Raw genomic sequence first — 27093 nt, 5'->3', positions numbered from 1 at the left:
GCACAAGCCCTAGCAAAGCAAAATTGCAGTTTCCCTCAGCTCTGATAAATACCAAAATTCAAGTACAGGTGCATTCACTGAGGAGGATGCCCTTTAATAAGTGGGCTGCTTAGTGCCCAGATTCATCCCTGATCTAACTCCATTGACGTGAATGGGGATGCACCTTTGGTTTTTTTCCAAGTTTTTAATCAGTGGCTCTTAAACCTTTCTGTGCTTGTATCACAGACCACTACTTGATCCTTAAGACAGCAATTCTCTGGTGGACACCTGCCTTCCTCAACCTACTCCCACATCTTCCCTGCAGGAACTAGAGTGACTGAATTCCTAAAAAGTACCATTAGGACAGTAATGTGTTTGGGAAAGAAGATAGAAATGAAGTCAGTTTGGTATGATGGGGCTAGCTGCTTAGTTACCTTTCCCCCTTGTATACTTATGCTGTTTATTTCTCCTCCTTACATGTAGGACTTTGCGCTTACTAGTGCTGCATTTGTCTGCATTGCTTACAGCCCTGACTCGAATCTCTATAGGTCGCTCTGCAGTTTGCCTCTCTGTGTTTACTTCCTCCCTGGCTTCAGTGTTGTCAGCAGATTTGATTAAGTTGAATTTTACACCCAAAAAGTCCCAATCAAACAAAAACACACATAGAAAGAGACTTGTTAATAGGTTTCCCTGTCTGTATAGCAGCCCAAACACATGCATACAAGGGAGTTCTGGCAGGCATCCAAAGAAGCCATTAAAACTTCCTATTGGGACCTCATATTGTTTCAATGATGAAAGCTTCGCCTCTTGGATGGCAGTAACTTCACGGAGCAGCTGAGCTCCACAGATCAGAATTGAAGAACCTCTGCTTTAAATGATATTTCAAGGCTTCTGATAGGTCTTCTCTCTCAGTAACTGTTGCTCTGCATGCTTTGCCCTCTCCTCCTCCCCCCACCCTCCTTGTCTTCTGATTTCTCCTTTTCCTCATCCTGCCACACCCTCTTCACATGCTATGCTCTCTCTCTTTCCCCTGCCCTCTCTCTGGATAGCAGTTCTGCTCTTTCTTTTCTCCCTATTCACTGCCTGAGGCACTCCTGGTTAGCCATTGCAGGATTCACTAGCACGGCAAGTATTACTCAGAAAAAGTCTGATCCGGAACTCCTTGAAATCAATGGAAAGACTCCCATTGCCTTCATTTTTGATCAGGGTCAAGCACCAAGTCCTGTATGTCCTTGTGCTGTCCTTAATCATACTTCTCATTGACTTCAGCGGGAGTTTAGCCCCAAGTAAGGACTGCAGGATTCAGCCCATAGTTTTTTTTAATTCTTGCCCCTGTTCCAGTGTCCATGCAGCAGTGCTGGTTTGGGTCAGAACTGTTTTGAAGCAACCACACCCAGGACACCTGGCTGACATGGTTGCACCAGTACATTCTGGGACTCCTGAAACACCTATCTCCTAGCACCAAGCACTGTCACTATAAACCTTTGGGGTAAATTCCAAATGTGAGGCACTCCACTGTACTAGGGCACAGCTGTTGTGTACAGATGCAAGGCATCTTACAGACACTGGGAACTTAAGGCAGTCCAGACAGTGGTCTATTGCAATGCTTTTCCTCCTAGTGCAGACCGAGCCTCTGGAAAGCCAGCGAAGGGAAGAAAAATTGCAGCCTCTCCTCTCTCATTATTTTTCTTTACACTGAAAACACCCAGTGTGAGTGCACATTGAAATGAGATCCCCATGTCACCTATTCATGGCACATGCAATAATGAATGAATAGTTATGTTAATGGTATATTAGAATGTGCCTCTTGTTTCTGTGTGGGTGCTTTTCCAGTGATATAGCACAAACAGGAGGAGCAGAAGCAAATATTGGAAACCAGCAGGAAACATCTTGTAGGAAGGGGGCAGGCTTGAGTGCTCATAATCACTAAGATGCAAGGAATTACAGCTGACAAGAGTGTTTTGGGGGCTACATGGCTAAGTTGACAAGACTTCTGCTTTCTGCTAGGTGTTTGGTAAAATTGCTCTGAATGATACCACGGATATCAACCGCAACAACAACTTTCAGACGTTCCCTCAAGCAGTGCTGCTACTCTTCAGGTGCGTGTCTCGGAGCTTTGGACTGGGTGCGTCTGTGAGGGTGCATCTGGACATGTCTTCTCCATTTTTACCATATCTTGATCATGAGTTGATTAGAAATACAATGTCCCAAATCCAGAACCTAGGATTTGCTATTTTGGGGAAGACCATTGGTCCGCCTGGCCTGATCTCGTACCTCCAGCAATGGCCAATACTTGACATATCAGAGTAAGGCAGTACCCCCACCCACAAATTCATATATCCAGTTGTTCAGTGGACTACGTGTGGGGGAGGGGAATTATTTCTTTCTCCCTGAGGTGACCAGTTACACACTGAAGCATCAAATCTGATCATCCCAGCTGAGACACTCCCTTGTGGAGTATGTACTCAGGATGCCAAACACCAGTCAGGGCACTGTTCCTTGCTCAGTTTGACACATCATCCCTCCCCTAACTGGTGTTTGGCACCCAGCTCTGACTATCTGTGTCAGGCAGGGCAGTGAGTGCTGAGGACTGGATGTACTGAAGGAAAGAGTTTGCAGGGGTACAGCACTCTTACATTGCTTGCAGGTTTACAGGGAATGAGAACAAGGGAAATGGGCAGCTCAGGAGAGGACAGGGAAGAAAAGGATGAGGGAATGCAAAATGGGAGTAGCAAAATGCTGATCTCCTTCCAGCCCTGTACACTCTCTTTCCAGCCCCACAAAAATCTCCTCAAGCATCTGGTCAGAACATGGCAGCCCCGTATCCAGAGTATACAAAAGCAGGTGCTCCAGTAATGGATAACATTATGATAGCAACAAAGGTAGAAGGAGAGGGACATGCCAGTTCTTGTTAAACCTGTCCCATCACCCATTATATGTAGGCCATGACTTCAGTGAGAGCAGGAGAAGGCTCTTCATGTGCTAACTGCTGCTTCCCTTTTGAAGTGGTCGCTGTTGACTTCACTTCCCCATTCTCAAGTATCCCTTTATCCCCAGGTGTGCCACTGGTGAAGGCTGGCAGGACATCATGCTTGCATGTCTGCCAGACAAGAAGTGCGATCCCGAGTCAGAGCCAACCAACTCTACTGAAGGCGACCATTCCTGTGGGAGCAGCTTTTCCATCTTTTATTTCATCAGCTTCTACATGCTCTGTGCCTTTTTGGTGAGTCGGCATTGGCAGCACAAATGGTACTGGCCTGTGACTGCCCAGTAACCCCTGACTTCCCTGGGCACTGACACTGTGTAGCAGAAAAGTGAACTCATACATGGAAAATCTGATACACATTATCCACAATGGCCTCACATGACAGTGATAATTGATCCCCACAGTTCATGCTCAGGCGCCTCCCTCTAGAGCAAGCTCAATAGCCAGTCACAACATAAACAAGGATACCCCCCATCAGAAGAACACATTAGTGGCCTGAGGTCTGAAGTGAGGCCACCAGTGCCTCACTCCCACCTTCCCTCCTACCTTCAATCTGTTTTTTATCCACTGTTTCTATTACTGTGAAAACGGCATATCCCACTGGCATCTGTTCCGTCCTGGCAGTACAGTTCTCCTGCTATTATGCACTACTGCAGCACACACTGTGCAGCTGGCCATTAGAGCTCCAAACACCCTCCTAGGATGTCTACAATATTTTTAAACCATTTGGCTCTATGCCAGTAAATGACTCCAACTCTGCCCCCAAGGGGAAAAAAAACCAGGCTCCTCCCAGGAAAAAGCCTGTATAAATAGGTAGGCCTTGCAGCATACCCAAAAGCTCAGCAAACATGGGCTTCATCAATCAGTTGTGGGGGGCAAGATTTGAGGGGTCCTTGCTGAGAACATCTTGCCTCCAACACCTTCCCATTTAAATCAAGAGCCTCTGCTTATCTCACTTGACATGGTATCACTCATGAGAAGAGAGACAGTCAAACCACACAGGACCGTATAATTCAAAATCCAGCCTTTGGACGCAAACTGGAAGCCAAGGAAAGTCTGATGTTACATGCCTCCTCCTTCACATCACCTCTGTCTTTGCAGATTATCAATCTTTTTGTAGCTGTTATTATGGATAACTTTGACTACTTGACGCGGGACTGGTCCATTCTGGGGCCACATCACCTTGACGAGTTTAAAAGGATCTGGGCAGAGTATGACCCTGAAGCCAAGTAAGTGACCGGACCTGAACTTTAGAAAATGCTAACTTCTGATGCACAGTCTCTATTCTCTGAAAAGTCTGGCATCCCAGACCCAATGCAATAGGGTGGCATCTTCTCATGACAGGAAGCAAATCCGGCAAGAATACAGTATATGTAAATCTCTGTGAAAACTCAAAAAGGGAAGCAGAAGCTGAAACCTCCCCCATCTCTCCACATGTGAATCAGATACAGAAGCAGCTCTTCCAGGATATGTGAGCAGTAGAAAGTCTAGTAAATGGTCTGCATTTTTTTTCCCAGCTGCACGTAATTTTAAATTGTGCACAGCTTGGAAAAATATAGGCCATTTATCAGATTAATAAACAGGCCAGTGGGGGATGTGCATTAAGAAGGAGGCTTGTTGAGTGGATTGGTACACTGGATCACTTGCTGTAGTACTGGCCTGCGACCTGGCCAGTCTGACCCTTCTTGGGTAGCCATAGAAACAGGTCTTTGAGCCCTTATAAGACCCGGATTCTGTAACTTTTATGCCTTCTGCTCTGCATCCCATATTTAGCTCACACCAAAGCTGCAGCGTTCATTCTTTGTGTTTCCATGTGTCATTCCAGCCAGCCGCTATGTGGTTGTGCCCACCACAGCCTGCATCACTGCAAATATGCATTGCATGTGGAGGGCCAAATTCTCCCCTCTGTTCCACCCCTGCAACTCCACTGACGTTAATAAGTTTGCACAAGTGCAACTGACAGGAGAATTTGACCCACAGGCACCAATATGGCTCAGTCGGAAACACTCTTGGGTCTGATGCTCATTTACACAAGACCTCTTTAAGCCACTCTGACATTGTAAAGGGGCCTTAACGTGGGTGTAAATTACTTGGCTCTGACAAAGAGATCATGAGTTCAAGACTCATTGGATTCATAGCTAATTCTGGCTGTGCAGCGTTTGGGGCTGTGTCACATTGTTGGAAGTGACATTTAAACAGAGGTCCCTTTTGGCCATCGCTGGTGGCTGTCCAGAGCAATTTTCGATAAAGATAAGGGATAACCTCCGTGCTGAAATAAACATTCCACTTGTTAATAAAACAGGCCTAATATCCAAGGCATGTTGACATGGGAAGTTATTTCAGAATAGCCATTCCTGAGGCGCTATCCCTGACTAACCCCATGTGTGGATGGTTTTATTCCTGAATAAGAATGCTTTATTCCAAATTAGCTTAATCCACTTGGTTTAAGATAATTCAGAATAAGGCACTCTTATTTCCAGAATAAGAGCATCCACACATGGAGTTAATCGGGAATAGTTAACCTATTTGAAATTCACATCCTTCTTTATTCCAGATTAATTCTCATGTGTAAACAACCCCAGGATGTTTGTAAACAGGGTTAGCCATAAGGTTGCTGGAGTCATATGACAAATATCACCTGTAACGATCCACCTGTGAATGGTCTCTTTTTCTCAATCCTATTTGTATGTCCATGCCACCCCCGCCTGCCTGAGATTCCAACTCTGGTTGTGGCAACTCCCATCCCTTCCCCGTTTGAGTTTTTCACTTTTGGTGACCCATTTACAAAGTTTGGAAAGCCAAATTGCAGCTTTCAAAATGGGTGTATGGAGGCATTAAGGGACTGGATTCTTTGCATTGCCCGCTGGCCGCAGAGACAGATAGGAGCATAAACAAGAATTGAGGGGTGGTGGATCAGGGTTGTGTCTGAAACAGAGCACAAGGAAAAGAGAAACCTCGTGCATGGCTCACAAGGCCAGCCCTGTCTGCAATGCTGTTTACTAAGGCCTATGTTTTCAAAGGTGACCACTGATTTTGGCTGATTCAATATTTTGGGTGCCCACAGTGTCAGGTTGGGCACATAGAAACTGGGGCACTGAAATCCATGGCCAATTTTGCAATATTGGCCTAAGTGTATAATGATTGTTGTGTTTTCTTACACAGTCAAACTAGTAGGAGCTAACTCATGGCTGTGCAAGCCTGGAGAGATACACTTAGTATGAGAGGCACCGTATAAAGCCACCTGCTATGTCACGTTAACACAGAATGGTTCTGGCAATCTTGGGATGGAGACCTTCTATATATGTTTCTAACAGCATCTGCTCTCAGGCCCTCTCCAGATGGATTGGCAGGCCCTTATATCATTGATATTGTATTTTCTTCCCCAGGGGACGGATCAAACACCTGGACGTGGTGACGCTGCTCCGGCGGATTCAGCCTCCGCTGGGCTTTGGGAAGCTCTGTCCTCATCGAGTGGCTTGCAAAGTAAGACAGTGCAGTTGGGGGGAGGTTGGAGGAGGGAAGAACATCAGAGGAAGCACAGATGTAACAAATTACAGCTTTATTTACTGATAATCTAGAGCGTAGGTTCTCGCGAATTATCTGGTAAACACTGCTTGCTGCTGTCTTAGCTTCTAGTCAGGCCATTTGTTAGCCTACATTATAGACTCCTTGCTAGAGTTTGCAGAATCCCTGGCACAGGAATGATCAGGTATACATAGTGGTAGATGCTATAGACATATTATCTGGAGAAACAGAGTCATGTAGGCTATAAAGACCCATCTGAGGAAGTCTGCTGCCCCCTAATGGGGAAGCCAGGAATAGTATGTGTTTACTCCGATAACCCAGTATTCTGTAATCCTATCTCCTGCCTGTTTCAGATGGGAGTAACCTCCCCCAGGGCTCTTCTGCTGAGAGATGGCAGGCAGTTTCTAGTTGAATTCAGTGCCCTGGTGGGAATCCATTAGCCATATCACTAATAAGGCTCTTGGATAACTGTAGTCCTCAAACATCAATGATGTATGCATGCAGTAGAGACAGATAAATAGATACGCTATATATGGTCTCTGAAGGATAGACAGAAATAACAGGGGAGGGGAAATAGCTTTTAGATTTTTCCTTGTACCTAATAATGCACCTGGGATGAGTTATCATTCCTTAAATAATGTCTACAGACTAAACAGCAGTATTACCTACATATTGAAATAAGAGGAGATGGGAGAGGAGGAGAATCTTTGTGTGAAAATTTCCTCCTCAGTTCCTTAGTTAAAAGCTTCCAGTCATCAGAAAGGATTTTCCCTTGTGACAGATCTGTTTCTAGCCTTAGTGTTTCCTTTCTCATCTATGGACAGATTTGTCCTTCTTCAGAGTCTTATAAAGTTGACATGTTCCTCTTGTAGCTGGTTATTATCAGTCTTAGAATATAACAAAGCTTTGGGCAGAAATACATTACTTTTCGTGGCTGCAACCAGATCACTTCAGCCTGTTATTTTACCAGATCTTTCTTGCTAAGCAGGGTCTGGTTGAATCACTGAAACCCAGTAACTGCAGAAAGTGGAGCTGGGGAGTCAGCAGCTGGCATTTTTCCCTCCAAGTCAGCACTGAACCATGCCCAGTGTGGAGGTGTTGGGGGCAAAGTGTTTGTGAAAGTCCCACCTTTAGGATAAAATGTAAAATCAAGGCTTTTGTGTCATTATAGATCATCTGGCACAAGGGGAAGGATGTTAATTAGATAATTGCATTATCATCCACATTCTGATTTAGACAGCTATAGTCTGCCTCACTAAAATTCTCCATGCAGTTGCAGTAGGATATGGAATTAACTTCATGTCCTAAAAGGTGGTGGAGAGTTTCTGTGATCTATTAAACAGCTCTGCACCAGAGGTAGCTACATTTCAGTGGTGGGCAAAGTGATTCCTTATAGATTGCAAAGCACTTCACAGTCATTAGGAATTAAAGATGCCATATAAATGTAAAATGTTGCTTTTACTGTAATAAATACCAGTCTGCGTAGATGCATTGTGGGTACATGCCCACTTGCTTCTGGGGAAAGTGGAGAGATGAAGTATGTCCTGGCCTAGAAAGGGTTATCCACATTAAGGTACTATAGTATATGCCTCTGGGCAAACACATTCTACTGTTATGATGATATGAAGCATCCTTTCCTATCTGGGTAACCAAGCACATGGACTGTGCCCGCATTGGTGGGAGGGGTGATAAGTCAGGAGGGTGGTGTGAGGGCATGAGAAAAAACGTGTTGCTGAGTAGTGTGTGTTGACTGCATGATTGTTCTGTTTCTTCTCCCTACCCCTTAGCGCCTAGTCTCTATGAATATGCCACTGAACAGTGATGGGACTGTCATGTTTAATGCCACCCTCTTTGCGTTGGTCAGAACAGCACTGAGGATCAAAACTGAAGGTAACCTGTTCAGGCTGCACCTCCTAATCTCAAAAAATGTGTACGACGCATGTGGTTTTATTTCATGCATGTGACTGGGAGTGTAGATGGATGACACCTATGCTGAAATTTACTAGGTCTGAAAATGACATATGGAGATCACATGCATAAAATGATTCCAGCTATTCACTTTGAGTGTTTGGCATGGGAAGCAAATGTAAATGTGTAGAAAGGAATAACACCTCAGAGGAACAGTACAATGTTTCTAGCTAAGCGTCATCCAGGCAACTGGTACCTTTGTAGTATCATTTCTGATTATTAGTAATTTTCCTAGAATTCCCTCTTAGATGATCTTGCAACTAAAGCTGCAGCCGTACTGAATGCTCAGATAACAGTCAGGAAAAGAGGGGGAAATGTGGCATATGTGCCAAAGCTGTAAATCTGCACCTTCAGAGGGCAGCAAATAGGCTCTGGGGTAGCAGCCTGAAATTACTGACCACTCTAGGATCGAGAAAAGATGCTGCCAAAGAACAATCACTGGCCAGTCCAGAGGGCTAGATCCTTAGCCCCCACTCTGTCACCTTTGCAGGAGGAGAACTGCCATAAAGGACAGCTGAGGAGATCCCTTGTGTAGGGGAGTCCAAACGTAGCATGGAGTTGGTCTGGCCATATAAGCACCACCCAGTACTGGCCTCCCTAGCTGTCGGAGGTAATAGAGGACATGGCTGAGAGTGCCTTGCAATCCTGGGCCAATAGAACTGTAACCTATCCTGTTCTAAATTACGCTGGGGGCTGAGTCAGCCCCTTCTTACCCTCAGGCTCAGGGGATCAGCTACAAAGGTGGCTTTAAGTCCTTGGAGCCTGTGCTAAGACAGCTTGACCAAGGATCTTGGCCATAAACAGAGGCATTTCTCAGGTAAAAACCAACCTTCGGGCCCCCTAATCCATCTCCCATTTTAGAGCACATAGAACCAGAAACAGGATTTGACGTTCACATCTGTCCTAGCCTCAAACTCTTTTGTGCTTCCTCCTTGTACTGTTTCGTTCTGCGGACTGTTCCATGGGTTAATCATCTCCTGGGGAAAAATGCTACTTTGCTTCCTTAAGCTTGGTCTACACTACAATGTCAGGTTAACTGGCAAATAAGTCACTTGCATTGACCTAGTTGTGCACGTGTCTACACTTACATTTGTCTCCCACCAATGTACGTGCCCCATTCCAGCGTTGCAGTAACATCCCCTCCCAGAACAGCTTTGAGCCAGGGTCTATGTACTGAGGTTGGCAAAGTGTGAGTGTAGACACTGCATTACTTATGTTGACCCTACCAGTCCTTCAGCAGCTGTCCCACAGTGCCCGACACTAACCACTCAGGTCACAATTGTGAACACCACTGCCCAGGGGTCAGTGGAGACCAGAAGGCAACCCTACCTTTAAAGCACTATGAATTTTTGAAATGTCTTCTCCTGGTTGTCCAGCTTGGCGAGACACCTAGCAGCTCTCTATTGTTGTGTGCAACTGTCCAGCTGCCCATGCCAGCTACCCACTCCAGATGTGCTCCGGCTTGGCGTAGACAGGAGATATTGGATCTCCTGGTTTTACGGGGAGAAGAGGCTGTGCAAGCACAGCTATGGACCAGCTGTAGAAATGTGGACATCTTTGAGCAGATTACACAGGGGACACAGGAGAAGGGGTACGCAGGGATCAGTGGCAGTGCCGCATGGAAGTGAAGGAACGGCATCAAGAATATCAGAATGTCAATCTGCTGCTGAGCTGCGGACCTACTGCTTTTACAAAGAGCTGCATGCCTTACTTGAGAGAGAGCCTACCTCCACCCCACAGACCACTGTAGAGACCTCCAAGGAGCTTAAGTCACCAGCACCTTGCATGAACAGCAAGGAGGAGGAGGAGAAGGAAGAGGAACATTTGACCGGGGGTCCTGCTATGCCGTGAGCCAGGACCTGTTTTTGTCTCCACCGCAGTCCAGTCAGTCCCAGCAGTCAGGCACAGGCGAGCCCATGCAGGGGAAGAAAGCTCGGGTAAGTGTGTAATTGTATTTCCCATTGAAATGATGTACTGATGGGGCCCCCAATCCAACAGGATGTAGCTATCAACTTTTCATTGATTGACTTGTGCTAGAACAGGTAGCGGTAGATGAAAGAGAGAGAGCACTTTTATCTGCTTTTCATTCCCCTGGAGAGTTAGGCAGGCAGAGCATGTAGGGCGGTTTGTTTGGGAACACAGAGGTGTCCCTTGAATCCTCCTGAGAAATCGCAATGGAACTTTCCTGGCAGTATCTGCAATCCCCTGCCAAAGGTTTCTAGGGATGGCAGTTTTATTTCTTCCTCTGCCATAGGACGCTTTCCCACACCAGTCAGCGATAACTTAGGCTGGCACCATTGCAGTGCGTAGGCTAGGAGCATATGGGCCAAATCGTCTTCAGGATGCCAGCAACAGCTGTGCTCTCTGTGCCCTTGATACCCTCAGGAGGGAGATATCAGCTAAAATCACCACTGCCTGTGGACAGTGGTGCCAGTATTCAGTGCCATAGCCCTATACTCATAGTCTCATGCAGCCAAGCAATTCCCTTTTCACTTCTGTCACCCAGGCAGGCCACTCTCAGCGTGACTGGTGCTTTGAGTGGCACGGCGCACAAGCACTTCGAAGCGGAAGTGACAGTAAGCATGTCTTGTTTAAATCTTATGGGGAGCCAGGGAAGGGAGTTCTGAATCTTCACTTTCCATTGTGACTGTACTGACAGCGGTAACTCCATGATTTGTTGCAGCTGCTGCCACTGCAGCCCTGAGGGGGCTCCCCCGACACACACCTGGCATGCCTGAGCCAGATAAGGAGGAGAAAGAAGAGGACTCAGGATGACAAGTGCAGTGAGATCCTGCAAGTCAATGTTGCATCAGACTGTGAGCACAGGGCCTGAAGGGTGAATGTTGCAGAGACCCTGGAGAAGGAAAGAGCAGACAGGAGAAAGGCCCAGGACTCCCAGCAGGAAGTGGAGAGGGAGATGCACCAGACACAGTGAGGCTTCTCCAGTAGCAAACACAGATGCTGAAGACTCTTGTGGACCTACAGGTTCAACAATCCTGGGGTACCTCCCTTTGCAGTTCCTGGGTAACTCCAAGCAACATCTCCCTACAGCCCCCTCAATATTCCCTGCAGCATCAAGGCCCGCATCCCTACCCCTACCACTCCACTGTGAGGGACATTAAAGACAACCACAGCTTCACCTACGCTGAGCTGTGAAAGCCACGGTTGCTGTATGTGTAGGTAAAATGAACATCCCTTGTTAAGTTCTATTCCAGTCATGTATTCATTTTTTAATATATTTGCTTTTAAATTGCACAGATTTCTCTTTGCACAGCTTTTGTTACTGAATAAAATTCTATTATTTGGAAAATAATTCATCTTTACTAGTTCACAACATACGATGCAAAGTCCATAGCAGTTCTGAAACCACTACTTCTTCTTCAAGAGCTGTCCCTGTGGGTGCTCCACTCCAGGTGTTGGTGCGCCTTTGTGCCTTCGCTTGGAAATTTTTACAGCAGTACTCACACGTGCACTGCCTGCCTCATGCGCTGAATGTGCCTCAGTAACACGCACACACGGCCCGGGCTCCTCAGTTCCTTTTCCATCGTCCCCAGCCTGAGACGAAGCTCAGCAATCTCGCTCAATTAGTTCTCGCTTTAGATAGATTATTAGTTGTTTATACAGTTTATGTAGTCTTTTCTAGTCAAATAAGTTTCATTTCCCCCTTCTCTTAAAAAAAAAATTTTCTTCCCATTCTTTTTCTGTCAGCGAGACAGTTTATACTATGCCTGGCTTGCCAGGTTTTAAGAGATGCACTACGTGCAGAGAAGCCATCACTATCTCTGATGGCAATTCTCAATGTGTTCGCTGTTTGGGAGAATCCCACGTCCCGCAAAAATGTGTCCACTGCAATAAACTGAAGGGTAGGGCACAAAAGGACAGAGACTCAAGTTAATCCTAATGGAGAAGTCCCACAGACCTGCCTCTGACCCAGGTCAGGAGTCCTACTTGAGACAGAGCCCTCCTAAGTCCAAAGGAGAAGAAAAAAAACAGAAAAACAGCCAGCTTCATCACCTCACAGAGACCAGCCAGCATCCAAATGGTCTCCGAACAGGTCTGTCTCGTCAGTGCCGACCGCTCTGTGGCTCAACACATACAACGCTCTGGGCACCTCTGGCACTGTCTGTACCCCAGCTGCTGCCGGTACACACCACTCCGGTGCCGAGGCAACAGGGCTTAAAGTTTCCTGCCTGTTCTAATACAGCACCACACAATACCGCAAAGGACTCAGTGCCTACTCAGCTGAGCATGCCTGTGATGCGCACAAGTATGGTTGCTGTCCTGGCACCGACATCTCAGCCACTTATGACTATGCATACAGTGCTGCAACAATCGGCACCGGCCGACCCTTTGGCACCCCCGCCACACTCAGCGCTGTATATTCTGGATCCTTCTACCATGGCACCACAATTTATTCATTCCAGCGATTTGCTAATCTCACCAACTCCACATTCTCCATTACTTGGTACCGATCTCTCACCGGGACCGTCAGCACAGCACCGACAGCTATCCCCTATTCCCTCTCACTTTTCTAGTAATGGGGACGACGAAGTGGAGGGAGTTTTTTCACCATACCATTCCTCCCCCCTTCACACCCCGACTAGCATGGGACCAAGAAGACCCAGGGACTTACCACCCTGGTATGGACACCGGTGGATGGGAGCACCCATGCCCTTCCCCTGACAATGGCATTACTGAAACCCATGGGGGTCCTACAGCAGGCATCACGGTAGCCGATATAGCCCACACAGAGGTGACATTAGATCTCCTTCTATACCCATCCACAGTTCTGCGACAGACAGACAGGAGCTTCCTGCAACGGTGCATGCAGATGAGGAGGCCCTGAACCCTCCCAAAATAATAATAATTCATCCACCTCATCGGAAGAGGCTATTATGCCCCCACCCCCAACAATAGCGGATGATTTTACTCATTTTCAGGACCTCTTCAAAAGAGTGGCCAATGAGCTCAAGATCACTCTGGAGGAGGTGTTGGAGACTCAGCATGAGCTGACCGACATATTACAACCTTTGACCTCCTCCAAGATCACTCTACCCATTAATGGAGCCATTATGGACCCTGCCAAGAATATCTGGCAAACCCCAGCCACCATATCCCCTACCTGCAAAAGGGCAGACCGGAAATACTATATCCGCTTCAGGGGCTCAGAATTCCTTTTCACGCATCCAGCAACAAATTCACTGGTAGTAGAATCAGCCAACCAAAAGAACAAACAGCAGCATTTCCAGTCCACTCCCTCTGACAGGGACAGCAAAAGAATCGACCTACTCGGCCACAAAGTTTATGCATCATCCACACTACAATTTAGAGTGGCAAACTACGTGGCCCTACTGGCCAAATATGATCACAGAAATTACGGGAAACTCATGGACTTTATTAATGACATCCCAGAGGACAAGAGACAACAATTCAAAGCAATAGTCTCTAAAGGGCAGATTATTTCCCACACGGCATTGCAGGCTGCCCTCAATGCTGCAGACACAGCTGCCAGGTCCACCACGATGGTCATAATGATGCATCGAGCTTCATGGTTTACCTCTTCTTCTTTCCCATGTGAGATTCAAAACACCATGGAGTATCTTCCCTTTGATAGCGAGAAGTTATTTGCAGCAAAAACCAATGAGGTGCTGCACACAATGAAGGATTCCAGAGCGATGCTTAGATCCCTAGGCACCAGCACCTAGAAGAAGACAATACAGGTATCAGCCTTACCAACGCCCACGATACCCGGCCTACACACAACAACAGAGGTCATATGACCACCAGCAGCAACACTGCCAGAGACCCAGGCATCAGCGATGACGCCCCACAACATCAGTACCATTGCAAACCCTTCCATCTCATAAGCAGATTTGAAGCCTTAGCTGAGGATATACAAGACCTCCCACTTACTCCAGCGCTTATACTTTGCATCCAACTTTTTGGTCACCGTTTACTCCCATTCTACCACAACTGGGGAGCCATCACTATGGATAGATGGGCCCTAGAGGTCATCCGATTGGGCTATTCCATCCCTTTCCTGTCCATACACCCTCAACTGCCCCCGCGCCCCCCGTCCCTCTTCAGGGTCCTCTCTCATGACCACTTGCTCCAACAAGAGGTGCAACATCTTCTACAAATAGGAGCAGTCGAGACAGTGCCCAATCAGCACAGGGGAAAGGGTTTTTATTCCCACCACTTTTTGACAGAAAATAAAAGTGGGAGATGGGGACCCATCCTTGACCTCGGGCGACTCAACAAATTCGTCAAAAAGCTAAAATTCAGAATGGTTACCCTCACAGCCATAATTCCAGTGCAGGAGCAGCAAGATTGATTTTCAGCCCTCGACCTGCAGGATGCTTATTTTCATGTATCTATACACCCTGCCCACAGGCGTTTTCTCAGATTTGTTACAGGCTCAAACCACTACCAATACAGGTTCTGCACTTTGGCCTCTCAACAGCACCCTGCATTCTCGTGGTGGCAACGGCGCACCTACGAAAAAAGGAGTCATAATTTTTCCCTACCTGGACGATTGCCTGCTCAATGCACAGACTCTCAGGGAGGCCATCCAAGCTCTCGACTGCTTCCAGGGTCTGGGCATACAAATAAACAAAAACAAATCCACATTAACTCCTACTCAATTACTAGAGTTCATAGGAGCTCACCTTGATTCCATAACCAGACTTGCATCTCTCCCATCTGACAGACTCAACACCATAAAGAATCTTGTCGCCAAGTTGCAAAACAGCCTGCAGGGCACTGTCCGGAACTGTCTGCAACTTCTTGGCCATAGGGCCTCTTGCACTTTTCTGGTCAAGAATGCACGCCTCTACATGTGATGTCTGAAGGGTTGAATGACCACTGTCTACAGACCGAATGTGCACGGCCTAAACAGACTTCTATCCATATCTACCAAAGTCAAGGACTCACTCACATGGTGGACTCTTCCACACAACCTCTGCTTCAGAGTCCCGTTTGAGCAGGAGTCCCCCTCTGTTGTAATTACCACAGATGCTCCCCTCACGGTTTGGGGGGGCTCACATGGCACACCACACCACTCAGGGACTCTAGTCCCCTACAAAAGCTTCATTACACATAAATCTTTTAGAGCTTCGAGCGGTCCGCAACACCTGCCTCCAATTTCTCCCACACATCCAGAACCAACACATCAGGATCATGACTGACAACATCACCTGCATGTTTTATATAAAGAGACAAAGAGGAGCTTGATCCCACTCGTTCTGCACGGAGCCTATGAAACTTTAGAATTGGTGCCTCCAACACAATATCCAAATTTCAGCCTCCTACCTACCTGGTTCACTAAACACCACTGCGAACAAGCTCAGCAGATCTTTTCCCCTAGATCACAAATGGGAGATAAATAATACCATCCTATACAACATATTCAAAATATGGGGCTATCCATGACTGGATCTTTTTGCAACCGTGACCAAAAAAAATGCCCGAAATTCTGTTCCAGAGTGGGCCTAGGAAAGCACTCGGTGGGAGACACATTCATCATCAAATGGAGTGATGATTTCCTATTCACATTCCCCCCGATACCACTTCTTCACAGGGTGTTACAAAAATGCGAGAGGAGAGGGCCAGAGTCATACTAATAGCCCCTACGTGGCCCAGACAAGCATGGTACTAATTTTTAACGAGGATGTCACTTTGCCCGCCGATTCCACTTCCCCACCCCCTTCTGAACCTATTATCACAACGCAAGGGTAAACTAAATCACGCCAACATAACAATGGCTGGACGTCAAAGCATGGCTCATCAATGGTTCTCTAATGAGGAACTAAATTGCTCTGAACAGGTACAAAGAGTACTATTACATAGCAGAACACAGTTCACACATACCACCTATCTCCATAAATGAACTAGGTTCACTCACTGGTGCTCCGCCAAGCAAACCGCTCCTGCTTACACCCCTCTTTCACTAATACTAGACTTTCTTTTAGAACTTAAGCTATCTGGGCTCTCCTTTAGCTCCGTAAAGGTACATTTAACAGCAATTACGGCTTTCCACAATAAGACGGGAAACGCTACTATCTTCGCCCCCCCCATCACAAAGCGGTTCCTCAAGGGCCTCCAGACCCTATCCCTGGACATTAGACCACCCACTCACCCTGGGACCTACACTTCGTCCTCACATGCTTGATGTGCCATCCATTTGAGCCACTTGCAACATGCTCACTCTCACATCTATCCATGAAAACTGCGTTTTTAGTTGCCATTACATCTTCCAGATGTGTAGGAGAACTTGGAGCGCTTATGTTGACCCACAGTACACTATATTTTTTAAAGACAAAGTCACGCTCTGAACACATCCTAAATTTCTTCCGAAGGTGCATTCCTCCTTCCACCTCAATGAACCTATCCATCCACCAACCTTCTTTCCTAAACCGCATGTGAACACTTTCAAATCAGCAATGCACATACTCGATGTGTGCAGAGTATTGTCCTTTTATTTGGATAGGACTAAGCCCTTTAGGGCTTCCCCTAAACTTTTCATTTCAATCGCAGAACGATCCACAGGCAAATCCATCTCTACCCAGAGAATATCCAGTTGGATAGCAGACTGCATCCGCCTATGCTACCAACTAAAGAAGATGAATCCTCCAACTTCTGTTAGAGCACACTCCACCAGATCTGTGTCAACGTCTGTGGCATTCTTACGTAACATTCCCCCCACAGGTATTTCCAACGCTGCCATCTGGGCTTCAGAGCATACCTTTGCTAAACATTATGCTCTTACTCAGGACCCCGACCGACATTCGAATGGGCCGAGCTGTCCTGTCTACAGCTTTCTTACCAAATCCGAAGTCCCTACCTCCTTAAGAGATACTGCTTTTCAGTCACCTGGAGTGGAGCACCACAGGGACATCTCTCTCTCGAAGAGGAGGTTACTCACCTGTGCAGTAACTGACATTCTTCGAGATGAGTGTCCCTGTGGGTGCTCCACTACCCACCCTCCTCCCCTCTACTTCGGAGTTTGGAGCTGTCTCTGGTGTAGAGAAGGAACTGAAGAGCCCAGACCACGTGCACATATTATTGAGGCACATTTGGCACGTGAGCGAGGCACCACAAGTGTGCGGCCCGTGCAAGTACTGCTGTAAAAATCTCCGAGCGAAGGCACGGGGTGCAGCAACACCTGGAGTGGAGCACCCACCAGGGACACTCATCTTGAAGAACGTCAGTTACTGCACAGGTGAGTAACCTCCTCTTACTTGTTATCGTACAGTGTGACACAACTCATAGATCCAGTGACAGGCACAATGTAATAATCATCAATGTACCACGAGCAACACAAAACGAGTAGGTGCACTGACAGTGTTATATTCATAGATGTACCCCAACCTCACATAACTCCTGGCAGGCTGCAAAACTGCAGAGACAGGCAGGGCACAGAACACCACAGCACATTACTTGTGGCTTGCTGTAAAAGTGCTCTTTCAAAGCCTTCCTGGGCCGGATAGCTCCACACTGGCCTTTTCTTATAGCCCGTATGTCGGGCTGTTCAAACTCAGCAGAAAGCCACTCCACCTCTGCCATCCAGCCTGGCGGCAGCTTTTCCCCCTTTGCCTCACAGATGTTATGCAGAACACAGCAGGCAGCTGTAATAATTTTTTTTCCACTGAGCGCCTGTCTTGTCAGTAAACTATGCCAGCCTCCCTTCACTCTACCAAAAGCACAGTCAGCTGTCATTCTGCACCTGCTGAGCTGGTAGTTGAATCTTTCCTTGGTGCAGTCGAGATATACGGCTTTGGGAGCAAGGGGTAGGCTGGGTCCTCCAGTTACCATCTCATCATCCCCAGTGATAATCCTCTAGTCAGGAAAGAAAGTTTCTGCTTGCAGCTTTCTGAACAGTCCTGTGTTTACTTAAAGATGTGAGCGTCATGCACGTAACCTGAGTAGCCAAGGCTGATATCAGTGAAGTGTCCCCAGTGATCCACCAACACTTACATAACCATAGAAAAGTTGCCCTTTCTGTTGATGCACTCTGTGGCAAGGTGTGATGGGGCCAAAATAGAGATATTTGTGCCATTTATTGCCTCATCACAATTTGGGAACCCCGTTGCTGCAAATCCATCCACTGTGGCCTGCACATTGCTGAGAGTCAAAGTACTGCATAGCAGGGGACGACTGATGGCCCTGTATGACAGTAGCCTCCGCAGTGGATTTTCCCGTTCCAAAATTGTTTCCCACTGACGTTTCCACAGTGCAAGAGCCACTCACTTCTCCGCTGTCCATGCAGCTCTCATTCTGGTGACCTGCACTGGAGGGCTGGGGCAAGCTCAGCAGGCAGATCCAGGAACGTGTCCTTGAGCCGTCTGAAAGTTCTGCAGCTGCTGCTCATTGTCCCACTCGTGCGTTACGATGCGGTCCCATCCATCAATGCTCGTTTCTTGGGCCCAAAAGTGACGCTCCGCTGTCTGCAGATGCTCCGTGAATGCCACCGACAACTGTGCATTGGTTCTCACTGTGTTCCACCGCAGTCTGTCCTCCGTGAAATCATCATGTTTCCCACTGACTTGGGTCTCTTTACAGCTCTGCAGTTATCAGAGGATAGTCCGTCCTGTGCTTTCAACGCTTATGACAATAGTGCAGAGCTGTGCAGGCTCCGTGCTTCTGTCAGAGATGGTGGAGAACGAGGCAGCAGTGTGGGTTCGTGGGATTTTTTTTAAAAGTGCAAAAATTATGGGCTATAGATAACAATATGGGATGGAGACAGTTGAAAACTGGGAAGTTGACCTCTTGCGCCCAGTCACTGGGTGATTCGTTTTGGCTCCACCGTGCATTGCTCAACTTCCCAAAAGGCAGTGGACACTGGATGGTGGCAAGTTGCATACCGGGATACCTACCCATGGTGCACCACACTGGGCATCGATACAAGCACTCCTGCTGAGTACACGCAGCGCTGGCGCAAGGAGCCAAGTACACACACCTGCACAAGGAATATACTAACTGCGGTAGCTTTATGCCAATGTAACTTGCGTCGACCAAAGTTTGTGGTGTAGACGTGGCCTTAGCTTCAAACAAGGTAAGTGTGGTCTTCGTGGTTAAAGCAGGAGACTGGGAATCAGAACGCACGAGTTCTAATTCCTGACTTTGACACTGACTTGCTGTGTAATCCTGAGCAAGTCACTTAACGTGATCATTCATTAAGAGCTGCTGGTGTGCACAGTGCTGTGCAGAACATTGGGGAGGAGGGAGTTCCCAAAGGAGCTTCTGGTGTTAGGTCCAATCCTGCAAGGCAGGAGGGGGAGGGGACTCCTACTGTAAGTCCACAGGGGGCTTACAAAACTGGGCCCCTCATTAGTCTGACAGAACATTAGGGGCTTGGAAAGCACCAGATGGGGGTGGAACCTGCAAGGGGTGCAGAAGGCAATATTGATCTGGTTGTAAGGGCCTGGGAGTTCACTTAGGGTAACAATGATAGACTCCATGAGGCAAGTGCACTTGGGGAGGAGAGGGTGGTAGTTTGATCCACCAGAAGGAAGGGAATTCCATGCATAAGGGACTGCATGGAAGAAGGGGCATACACGAGAGTCAGAAAAATAAACCAAAGGGGCTGTAAGGTGGAAGGGGATCACAGACAATGGAGATACTAATATTTACTCACTCCCAGAGGTGTTGTGTTGCTTGATTCAGTAATGTCTGTTAAGGGGTTAGAGTTCCTTGGATGCAATATGCAATATCCTAGTCCCTGGTATGGTCCCCTCAAGTACTTTTGTACCATACTTATGTACCTCCAAGGTGGAACCTATTAAGCTATCAAAGCCCTTCCTCATAAAATGAGCAAGAATACCTTTAAAATACCCTTTGTATTAGTTCATCAGAATGCTTTGCATGTCTCTAGTACCTTCCCTGTAGCACTTCATACACCACCAAATTCAGACTCTCAACTTCCCTGTGAGGTGGGTAGTATCTATGCTTTGCAGATGGGGAAATTGTGGCACAGAGCGGGGAAGAGCTGGGAGTAGAATCCAGGTCTCCTGACTCCTAGCTGTGCTGTTTCTACAAGATGGTTCTTCCTTTGGAAATATTTCCCCTCCACAGGCCCTTTCCTGTCACGGCTCTGACTTCACTGGACCTCCGGAAAGGCGGGAAGTGCTGTATCAGATCATGCATGTGGTCATTTATAGCATAAAACGGTGCTACAGTTTTCTGTCTCCCTCGGCCAGGCTGCTCAGGCAATGCCCATCCAGAGCAGACGTCCAACCACACCCAGAATCAGAATGTGCACTCCCACCTTTCCATCTCTCCACGGGAGGTGTGAGCAGCTCCTGACTCTCTGCACATTTCCGAATGAGACTGCCTGCTGTGAGCATGAGGGAGTAAGCCATGGTCAGACATTCCCATTGCCCACATCCAATTGCCCTCTGCTACTCTTGAAGTGTTCTCCTGCTGTAAGAGAGTGCATTCGGCAGACTTTTGAGCCACTCTTTTCCTTTTGGTATGCCGGAGCATAGGTGTGAAATTTTCTCCTCTGCTGGAGCTGGCTTAATTCCTCTGTTCACTGATTCCCCTGGCAGGTAACCTGGAGCAAGCCAATGAGGAGCTGCGAGCAATCATTAAGAAAATCTGGAAGCGCACCAGCATGAAGCTGCTGGATCAGGTTGTGCCCCCGGCAGGTGGTGAGCAAACTAGCCTTTCCTTGTCTATCTTGTCACCCCTTTCTCTACCTGCTGTTTGTCTTTCCATAATCCTGTCACTTTTGTGGTTCTGGGTAGGATATGGGAGGCATGCTTTCCTCTACAGGATGGTATCTGTCAGACTGGACATTATAGCAGATTGAGTGCAGATCATGCCTGTACCAATGTAACCCTCTAAATGGGCAACTTTTGGGAGGAGGTGGAGATGTCAGGGTAGAAGAGAAAACAATATTCTCAGATGCATACACCAGATCTAAATGGAGTGATGTTTACAGTTCTCTACACACTCCCAGTGAGCCAAGGACAACAGGATTTTGCCTTACATTGCCCATGGCCTTTCTCTGGAGGGCTAGATGCTTATCAGTATTGCATAACACTAATGTGATCCCTGGTACAGGGTGTTCTATTTGTTTGCCTTGTCAGTAACTATTTGATGCCAGGGAGAGAAGCAACATTTAGTAGCCGTAGGCAGGGCATATAAGAGCAGAGTAACATCACTTTTATCAGTGTGTCAAAAATAAACCTTCAACCTTGAGCTAAGGCTATGGCCTCTTCTCCTGGGTTCCTAGGCCTGTGCTTTGTACTCCTGTCAGATCCATATGGACACAGGGGGCCAGATTCTCAGCTGGTGTAAATTGGAATAGATCCACATCTGGCCCAGTATGTTATTGAGGTAGATTTGGGGAGTATGCACCAGGATTTTATCTGAGGCATGCTTTCTGTCCCCTTCCCCCTCCCTTCCTTTTCTGCTACCTACTTTCTGTCTCACTCTCCCCTCTCACCCTCTGTCCCATTTTTCTCTTTCCCACAGCCCCTTTATCCCTCCCTCTTTACCCTCCCACAGCCCCTCCTCTTAGCCCATCCTCCCCCAACTCCTGACCCCCTCACAGCATCAGAACAATGACCCCCTTCTTTTCTGGTCCATCCATCTCCTGACAGCTCATCCTAGGCAGGAGCATGATTGACACTGGTGGTTTCCAGATACGGGGTGTCTGGTCTCCCCTCTTGTACCTTAATAATGAGCCTTCATGCTGGGCTGGGGAGGCGCAGCAGCGCTGCATTATTCCTGACCCCCCATTCAGGCTGTCACTCAGAATCGCACCTTGGGGATCGTCTATAGTTAAGGTCAGATCCTGAAGTCTTTGCTCAGTCCATGTCCTCACAGAAGTCAATGTCCCACAAAACTTCCATTGACTCCACGTGAGTTTTGCCTAAATAAAAACTGAGTTAGATTTGACCCATTGACATCAATGAGAGTTTTGGCTGAGTAAAGGGAGAGCAAGGACTGCAGGATTTGTCCCTTGGTTTGAAGCAATCCAAGTTCCCTTTTGGGTTATAGCAGGTACTAACTCACAGTAGGACGTTGAGGTCTTAACTGGGAAATTAGTACAAGCGACTGAAATGGTCAGGAGCCATGTCTGTATAGCAAATGTACCCATCAGGTGGCCCTGCAGTTAGAGGCATTCTATACCAGTATAGCTAACCTATGCCCATAGATGTAAGCCATCTCTGAGCCCCACAGAGCCTCTGCAAACAGCTATAGCTCTGGAGTAAATGTGCCCTCTAACCTGCTGTACTTGTACCCTCAAAACAAATGTCTTTGCCTTTCTTTGGTTCCTGGTATTTCTTCTGTAAATGGCAAAGCTTTGCAGCTTGTACTGGTGAATTCACTCTTTAAAATCAGCTGCTTGCTTGCTTTTGGAAATATCCCCCATACAGATGATGAGGTGACAGTTGGGAAGTTTTATGCCACTTTCCTGATCCAAGAGTATTTCCGGAAATTCAAGAAACGTAAAGAACAAGGCCTCGTGGGCAAACCCTCACAGCGGAATGCTCTCTCCTTGCAGGTGAGTCATGGGCAGATATGGGCCTGAGTGACACAGGAATGAAACAAGGACATAGAGCTGGAGGTTTAATATGTTTTTACACCTCCTTAACCTTGTTACAGTCAAGGACACTTGGCCATGCCTCCTTCCCAGCAAGTGCCATGCACTTTGGGGACTGTATTGAGCAACGGACAGCCCCCACACCCCATTAGAGGGAACATTGGAGGCACCTTGAGCTGCCACGTCAACCCCTCCAGATAGACGTACATCTGTCAAAGGCCATGCACCCTTCCTTATGCTGGCAGGATGCTGGGGTGAATTATGTTTATAGTTGATTAATCCATTGGTAATGTTTGGCAAGTGCTTTGGGTTCCATTTGGATAGCTGGTACTAAATAAATGTAAGATTGTTACTGTTGTCATGTTTCATCCTAAACCCCTCTGAGGAGGGAGTCATTATGGATAAGTAAGGGACGGTATCTGGCAGTTAAAAAAAAAACAAGGCAGATGCCTGGATTCAAGAGGCATCATAGTCCAGTGGATAGGGCATGGGACTATGAGTCCTGGGATCTAGTCTCAGTTCTGCCACTCATTCACTATGTGGACTGCTAGATTGCATGTCAGAAGCTTCCGCTGCATTTCTGAAAAAAGAATTTTGCGTTGATTACAGCTGCAGAACTCAGGGCAAGCCCCAGCTCTATAGACTACTGAAACTGTTACAGTAAGAAAGAGAGATAATACTGGACTCCAAGCAAATAATCTGCCATGTGAGAAATAGGCTGATACGTACACAGCATCAGCATAGGACAGCTTAACTGTTTCCTAGAACAACACTAATTGAGACACGTTCCAATTAATAAGGTTTGGTAAATGCTGCGTATAGTTTCTGGCTAAAATTTCCAAATCTGAGTGCCAAAAATTCAGCTCTCCATTCCATATTTAAGTACCTGAATAAAATTGGCCTGATTTTCAAAGATGCTGAACTCCCATTGACTTCAGCTGAAGTGTAGGTGTTCAGCTCTTTTATTTGTGTGCCTGAATATGGATTTAGGAGCCAAACTCTAAAGCACCCATGCTTGCTCATTTGGGCTTGTATGTTTATGCACATGTGCTGTACTTGTTAAAAGAAGCACCTGGTAATGAAGAGTCCTGGGTTCTATTTCCAATTCTGCCAGAAATTTGCTATGCAGCCTTTAGCAACTTACCCTCTTTGTGAGTTGGTCTCGCCACCTCTAAAATGGGAATGGGGTAACAGTACCTGCTGACCTTACAGGGAGGTGGTGAGGTTAAATTAATCAATGTTCATAAAGTGCTTGGCAACAGATGATGTGCAGTGTAAAGTGATACTGTTTTTATTGCTCACCTAACTACATGAAGACAGTGTTACATGGTACTGTTTTCCAGGCCGGGTTGCGCACATTGCACGACATTGGGCCAGAGATCCGACGGGCAATCTCCGGAGACCTGACAGCCGAAGAGGAGCTAGACAAGGCCATGAAAGAAGCTGTTTCTGCTGCCTCTGAAGATGATATCTTCAGGGTAGGTGCTGCTGCTGTAATCCTTCTTTGCCTCTTGAATGAGGCTACATTCTGAGCCCAATACATTAGATTGGAGAGTGCTATATGATACATTTCAGTTTCTCTCTCTCAGTTTCCCAGGCTGTTTTAGAGAACAGAAATGGAAAATATAAAGCTATAAGTCAAATAGAATCAGATGGCCAAATCCTGAGGGCCTCATGTAGTTTTCACTCCATTTTTCCTCAGTGGGAGTTTTGCCTGAGTAAAGACTAAATACGGTCCGAGTGAGAATGTCAGGGTTTGACCCACAGAAATTGAAAAAACAAATCAGGTCATCACGTCCATGTTCCATCCTACGCATTACTGATCCACTACATTCTCTAGTGCTTCGTTTACTCCACTTTTAAGCAACCCAAGCAATGGGTCTTCCAGCACTTCCCTGGGAGGCAGTCCCACCCCTCATACATCTCACCATGGAGAATTTTTTTCTGAACAATCAGCCTAAATTTTCTTTTCTTTAGTTACGCCCTTTGGGCAACCGTCAACATTCCCTCTCCCTCGTTGGTGCCTCTACCCTTCAAATACTTACAGAAAGTTACTCTATCTCCCCTTCATTATGGCTTAGTCAAGCTCTATGTAACAGGCTCTTTAAACCTTTCCTCACTAGTCCCTCCTGCTGGTTAATTATTTTTGTTGCTGTTCTCTGAATTCCTTCTAGTGAGTGGATCTCTTTCTGCTACTGTGGTATGCAGAATTGAACACAATAGCCCAGATTCTCCATCCCACCCAAACTCCACTCAACACAGGAATGGAGGGGAGGTGCAAAGATGGCTCTTCACCACTTGTAGGCGTCTCTGTATTCTGGAGCTGGCTCTTGTCATCTATCAGAGCACGACATTAGAGCTCATCTATAACGAACCCCTCCCGGTCCCATCACAGCCCCTCTGACAGAGATGCCCATATTCTAGGGTTATTTCCTGGTAGGGAGACATTCTGCTTGTACAGGGCCATATCACAATGCCAAATTGGTCCCCAAATTTTCTTTCTCCAAACATTGCTTTAAGGTTTAGTGTCCTCATTTGCACATAGTCTCACTCACCAAGAGAAAATGTTTTCTGTTTTGCTGACAGAGGGCTGGTGGCCTGTTCGGAAACCATGTCAGCTACTACCAAAGTGATGGCAGGAGCTCATTCCCCCAGACATTCACCACCCAGCGCCCTTTGCACATCAATAAATCTGGCAACAACCAGGGAGATACGGAGTCCCCGTCACACGAGAAGCTAGTGGATTCCACCTTCACTCCCAGCAGCTACTCGTCTTCGGGTTCCAATGCCAACATCAATAATGCCAACAATACTGCCTTGTCCCGCTTCCCCAGCCCACCCAGCTACCCAAGTACTGTCAGCACGGTGGAGGGGCATGGCACACCCTTGTCACCCACCATACGAGTGCAAGAGGCCCCTTGGAAACTCACTTCCAAAAGGTAAGCTCCAAAGAAGCAATGGGCTAATGAAACCAACGTATATGTACAATTTTTAAAAAATGATATTGCCTAGTTAAAGTCATGCTACAACAGGCTAGAGGCAGGACAAGGTGCTGTCGTGCATGGGATTTGAGGTGAGCTCTCCGGTTCATCACTTGCTGCCTAGACCAGCAATGCTGCAGAAGCACCACATTCAGCCTCTGGGAAGAAGGACTGCTTAGCACCACCACTGATCAACACCCTCCATCTCCCAGGCTATAAAATTGGTATCTGAAGGGAGCTGCATCCTAGGTTGTAGGGAGGTGTTTTACCTAAGGCAAATTAAATAGAGAAGGAATGGGGAAATGCAATTCATACTTGAAAACATTAGAGGAAAGACTCTAGACCAGTATTTCTCAATCAGCAGGTGACAACTCCCAGGGAGCTAATAAAATGCAATCAGGAGGGATGCGAGGCATTCAGAAATGTACTATAATCTAAAGCAAAGGAAATTTTCCCTATCTCTCCATACAGCCTTACCCTTCAAAGTCAGGTATTCACTGTTAACCTGTCAAAACACACATGAATGAATTATATCATAGGTTTATCACTGTTATCTTTCATACACGTTTTACTTGGTTATAATAAATGTAAAAGGGTCATGAATATTTCTGACTTCAAATAAAGGATAGCCAGCCTGAAAAGGTTGAGACCAAATGTTCTAGAGAAGAAGAGAAGAGACTAACAAGACGAGGATGCCAGAGGTGTATGAGTTTGCTTGAATAAAGAATCCCGTAGCTTTTCCATTTCCCAGCCTTCCTTTTGGAAGCTATAGGCATTTCACATACTTCCATACTCCTCCTCCTCCTTACTTGTGTTTATGTTCCTGACATAGTCTTCTTTTTCCCCCTTGCTTCCTTGGTGAACTAGGACACATTACTATGAAACATTGGGACGGTAGGTGTTTCCTCTCATGCTATAATGGTCTCCAGAGTTGCTCCTGTTGAAGTTAATGTCCAAATCCCCATTATTGTTTCACTTAAGCCCTTCCTTTCAGTGTCAGGAGGGTTAAAAGAAGTACAGTAGAGCCTCAGAGTTACAAACACCTCGAGAACGGAGGTTGTTTGTAATTCTCAAAAGTTCATAACTGAACAAAATGTTAT

At 46.8% G+C, this 27093-nt stretch overlaps 2 protein-coding genes across 2 annotated transcripts in view; one reads left to right on the top strand and one right to left on the bottom strand.

The window, feature by feature from the left end:
- Positions 1–27093, bottom strand: part of BID (BH3 interacting domain death agonist) — a 536402-nt gene that overhangs the window by 18628 nt on the left and 490681 nt on the right. The gene's annotated exons all lie outside the window — the stretch shown is intronic.
- The window catches only part of CACNA1C (calcium voltage-gated channel subunit alpha1 C), a 704641-nt gene that overhangs the window by 662706 nt on the left and 14842 nt on the right, over positions 1–27093 (top strand). Inside the window, exons 35-43 of the mRNA XM_078849824.1 lie at positions 1987–2078; positions 3037–3202; positions 4067–4194; positions 6352–6448; positions 8278–8385; positions 21012–21108; positions 22846–22973; positions 24356–24490; positions 25599–25951. Coding sequence (XP_078705950.1) covers positions 1987–2078; positions 3037–3202; positions 4067–4194; positions 6352–6448; positions 8278–8385; positions 21012–21108; positions 22846–22973; positions 24356–24490; positions 25599–25951 — 1304 coding nt within the window. The remainder of the gene's footprint in view (positions 1–1986; positions 2079–3036; positions 3203–4066; positions 4195–6351; positions 6449–8277; positions 8386–21011; positions 21109–22845; positions 22974–24355; positions 24491–25598; positions 25952–27093) is intronic.

Source organism: Lepidochelys kempii, chromosome 1 (assembly GCF_965140285.1).
Source record: "Lepidochelys kempii isolate rLepKem1 chromosome 1, rLepKem1.hap1, whole genome shotgun sequence".
Lineage (NCBI taxonomy): Eukaryota > Metazoa > Chordata > Testudines > Cheloniidae > Lepidochelys > Lepidochelys kempii.
This window is presented reverse-complemented; position numbering and strand designations above follow the sequence as displayed.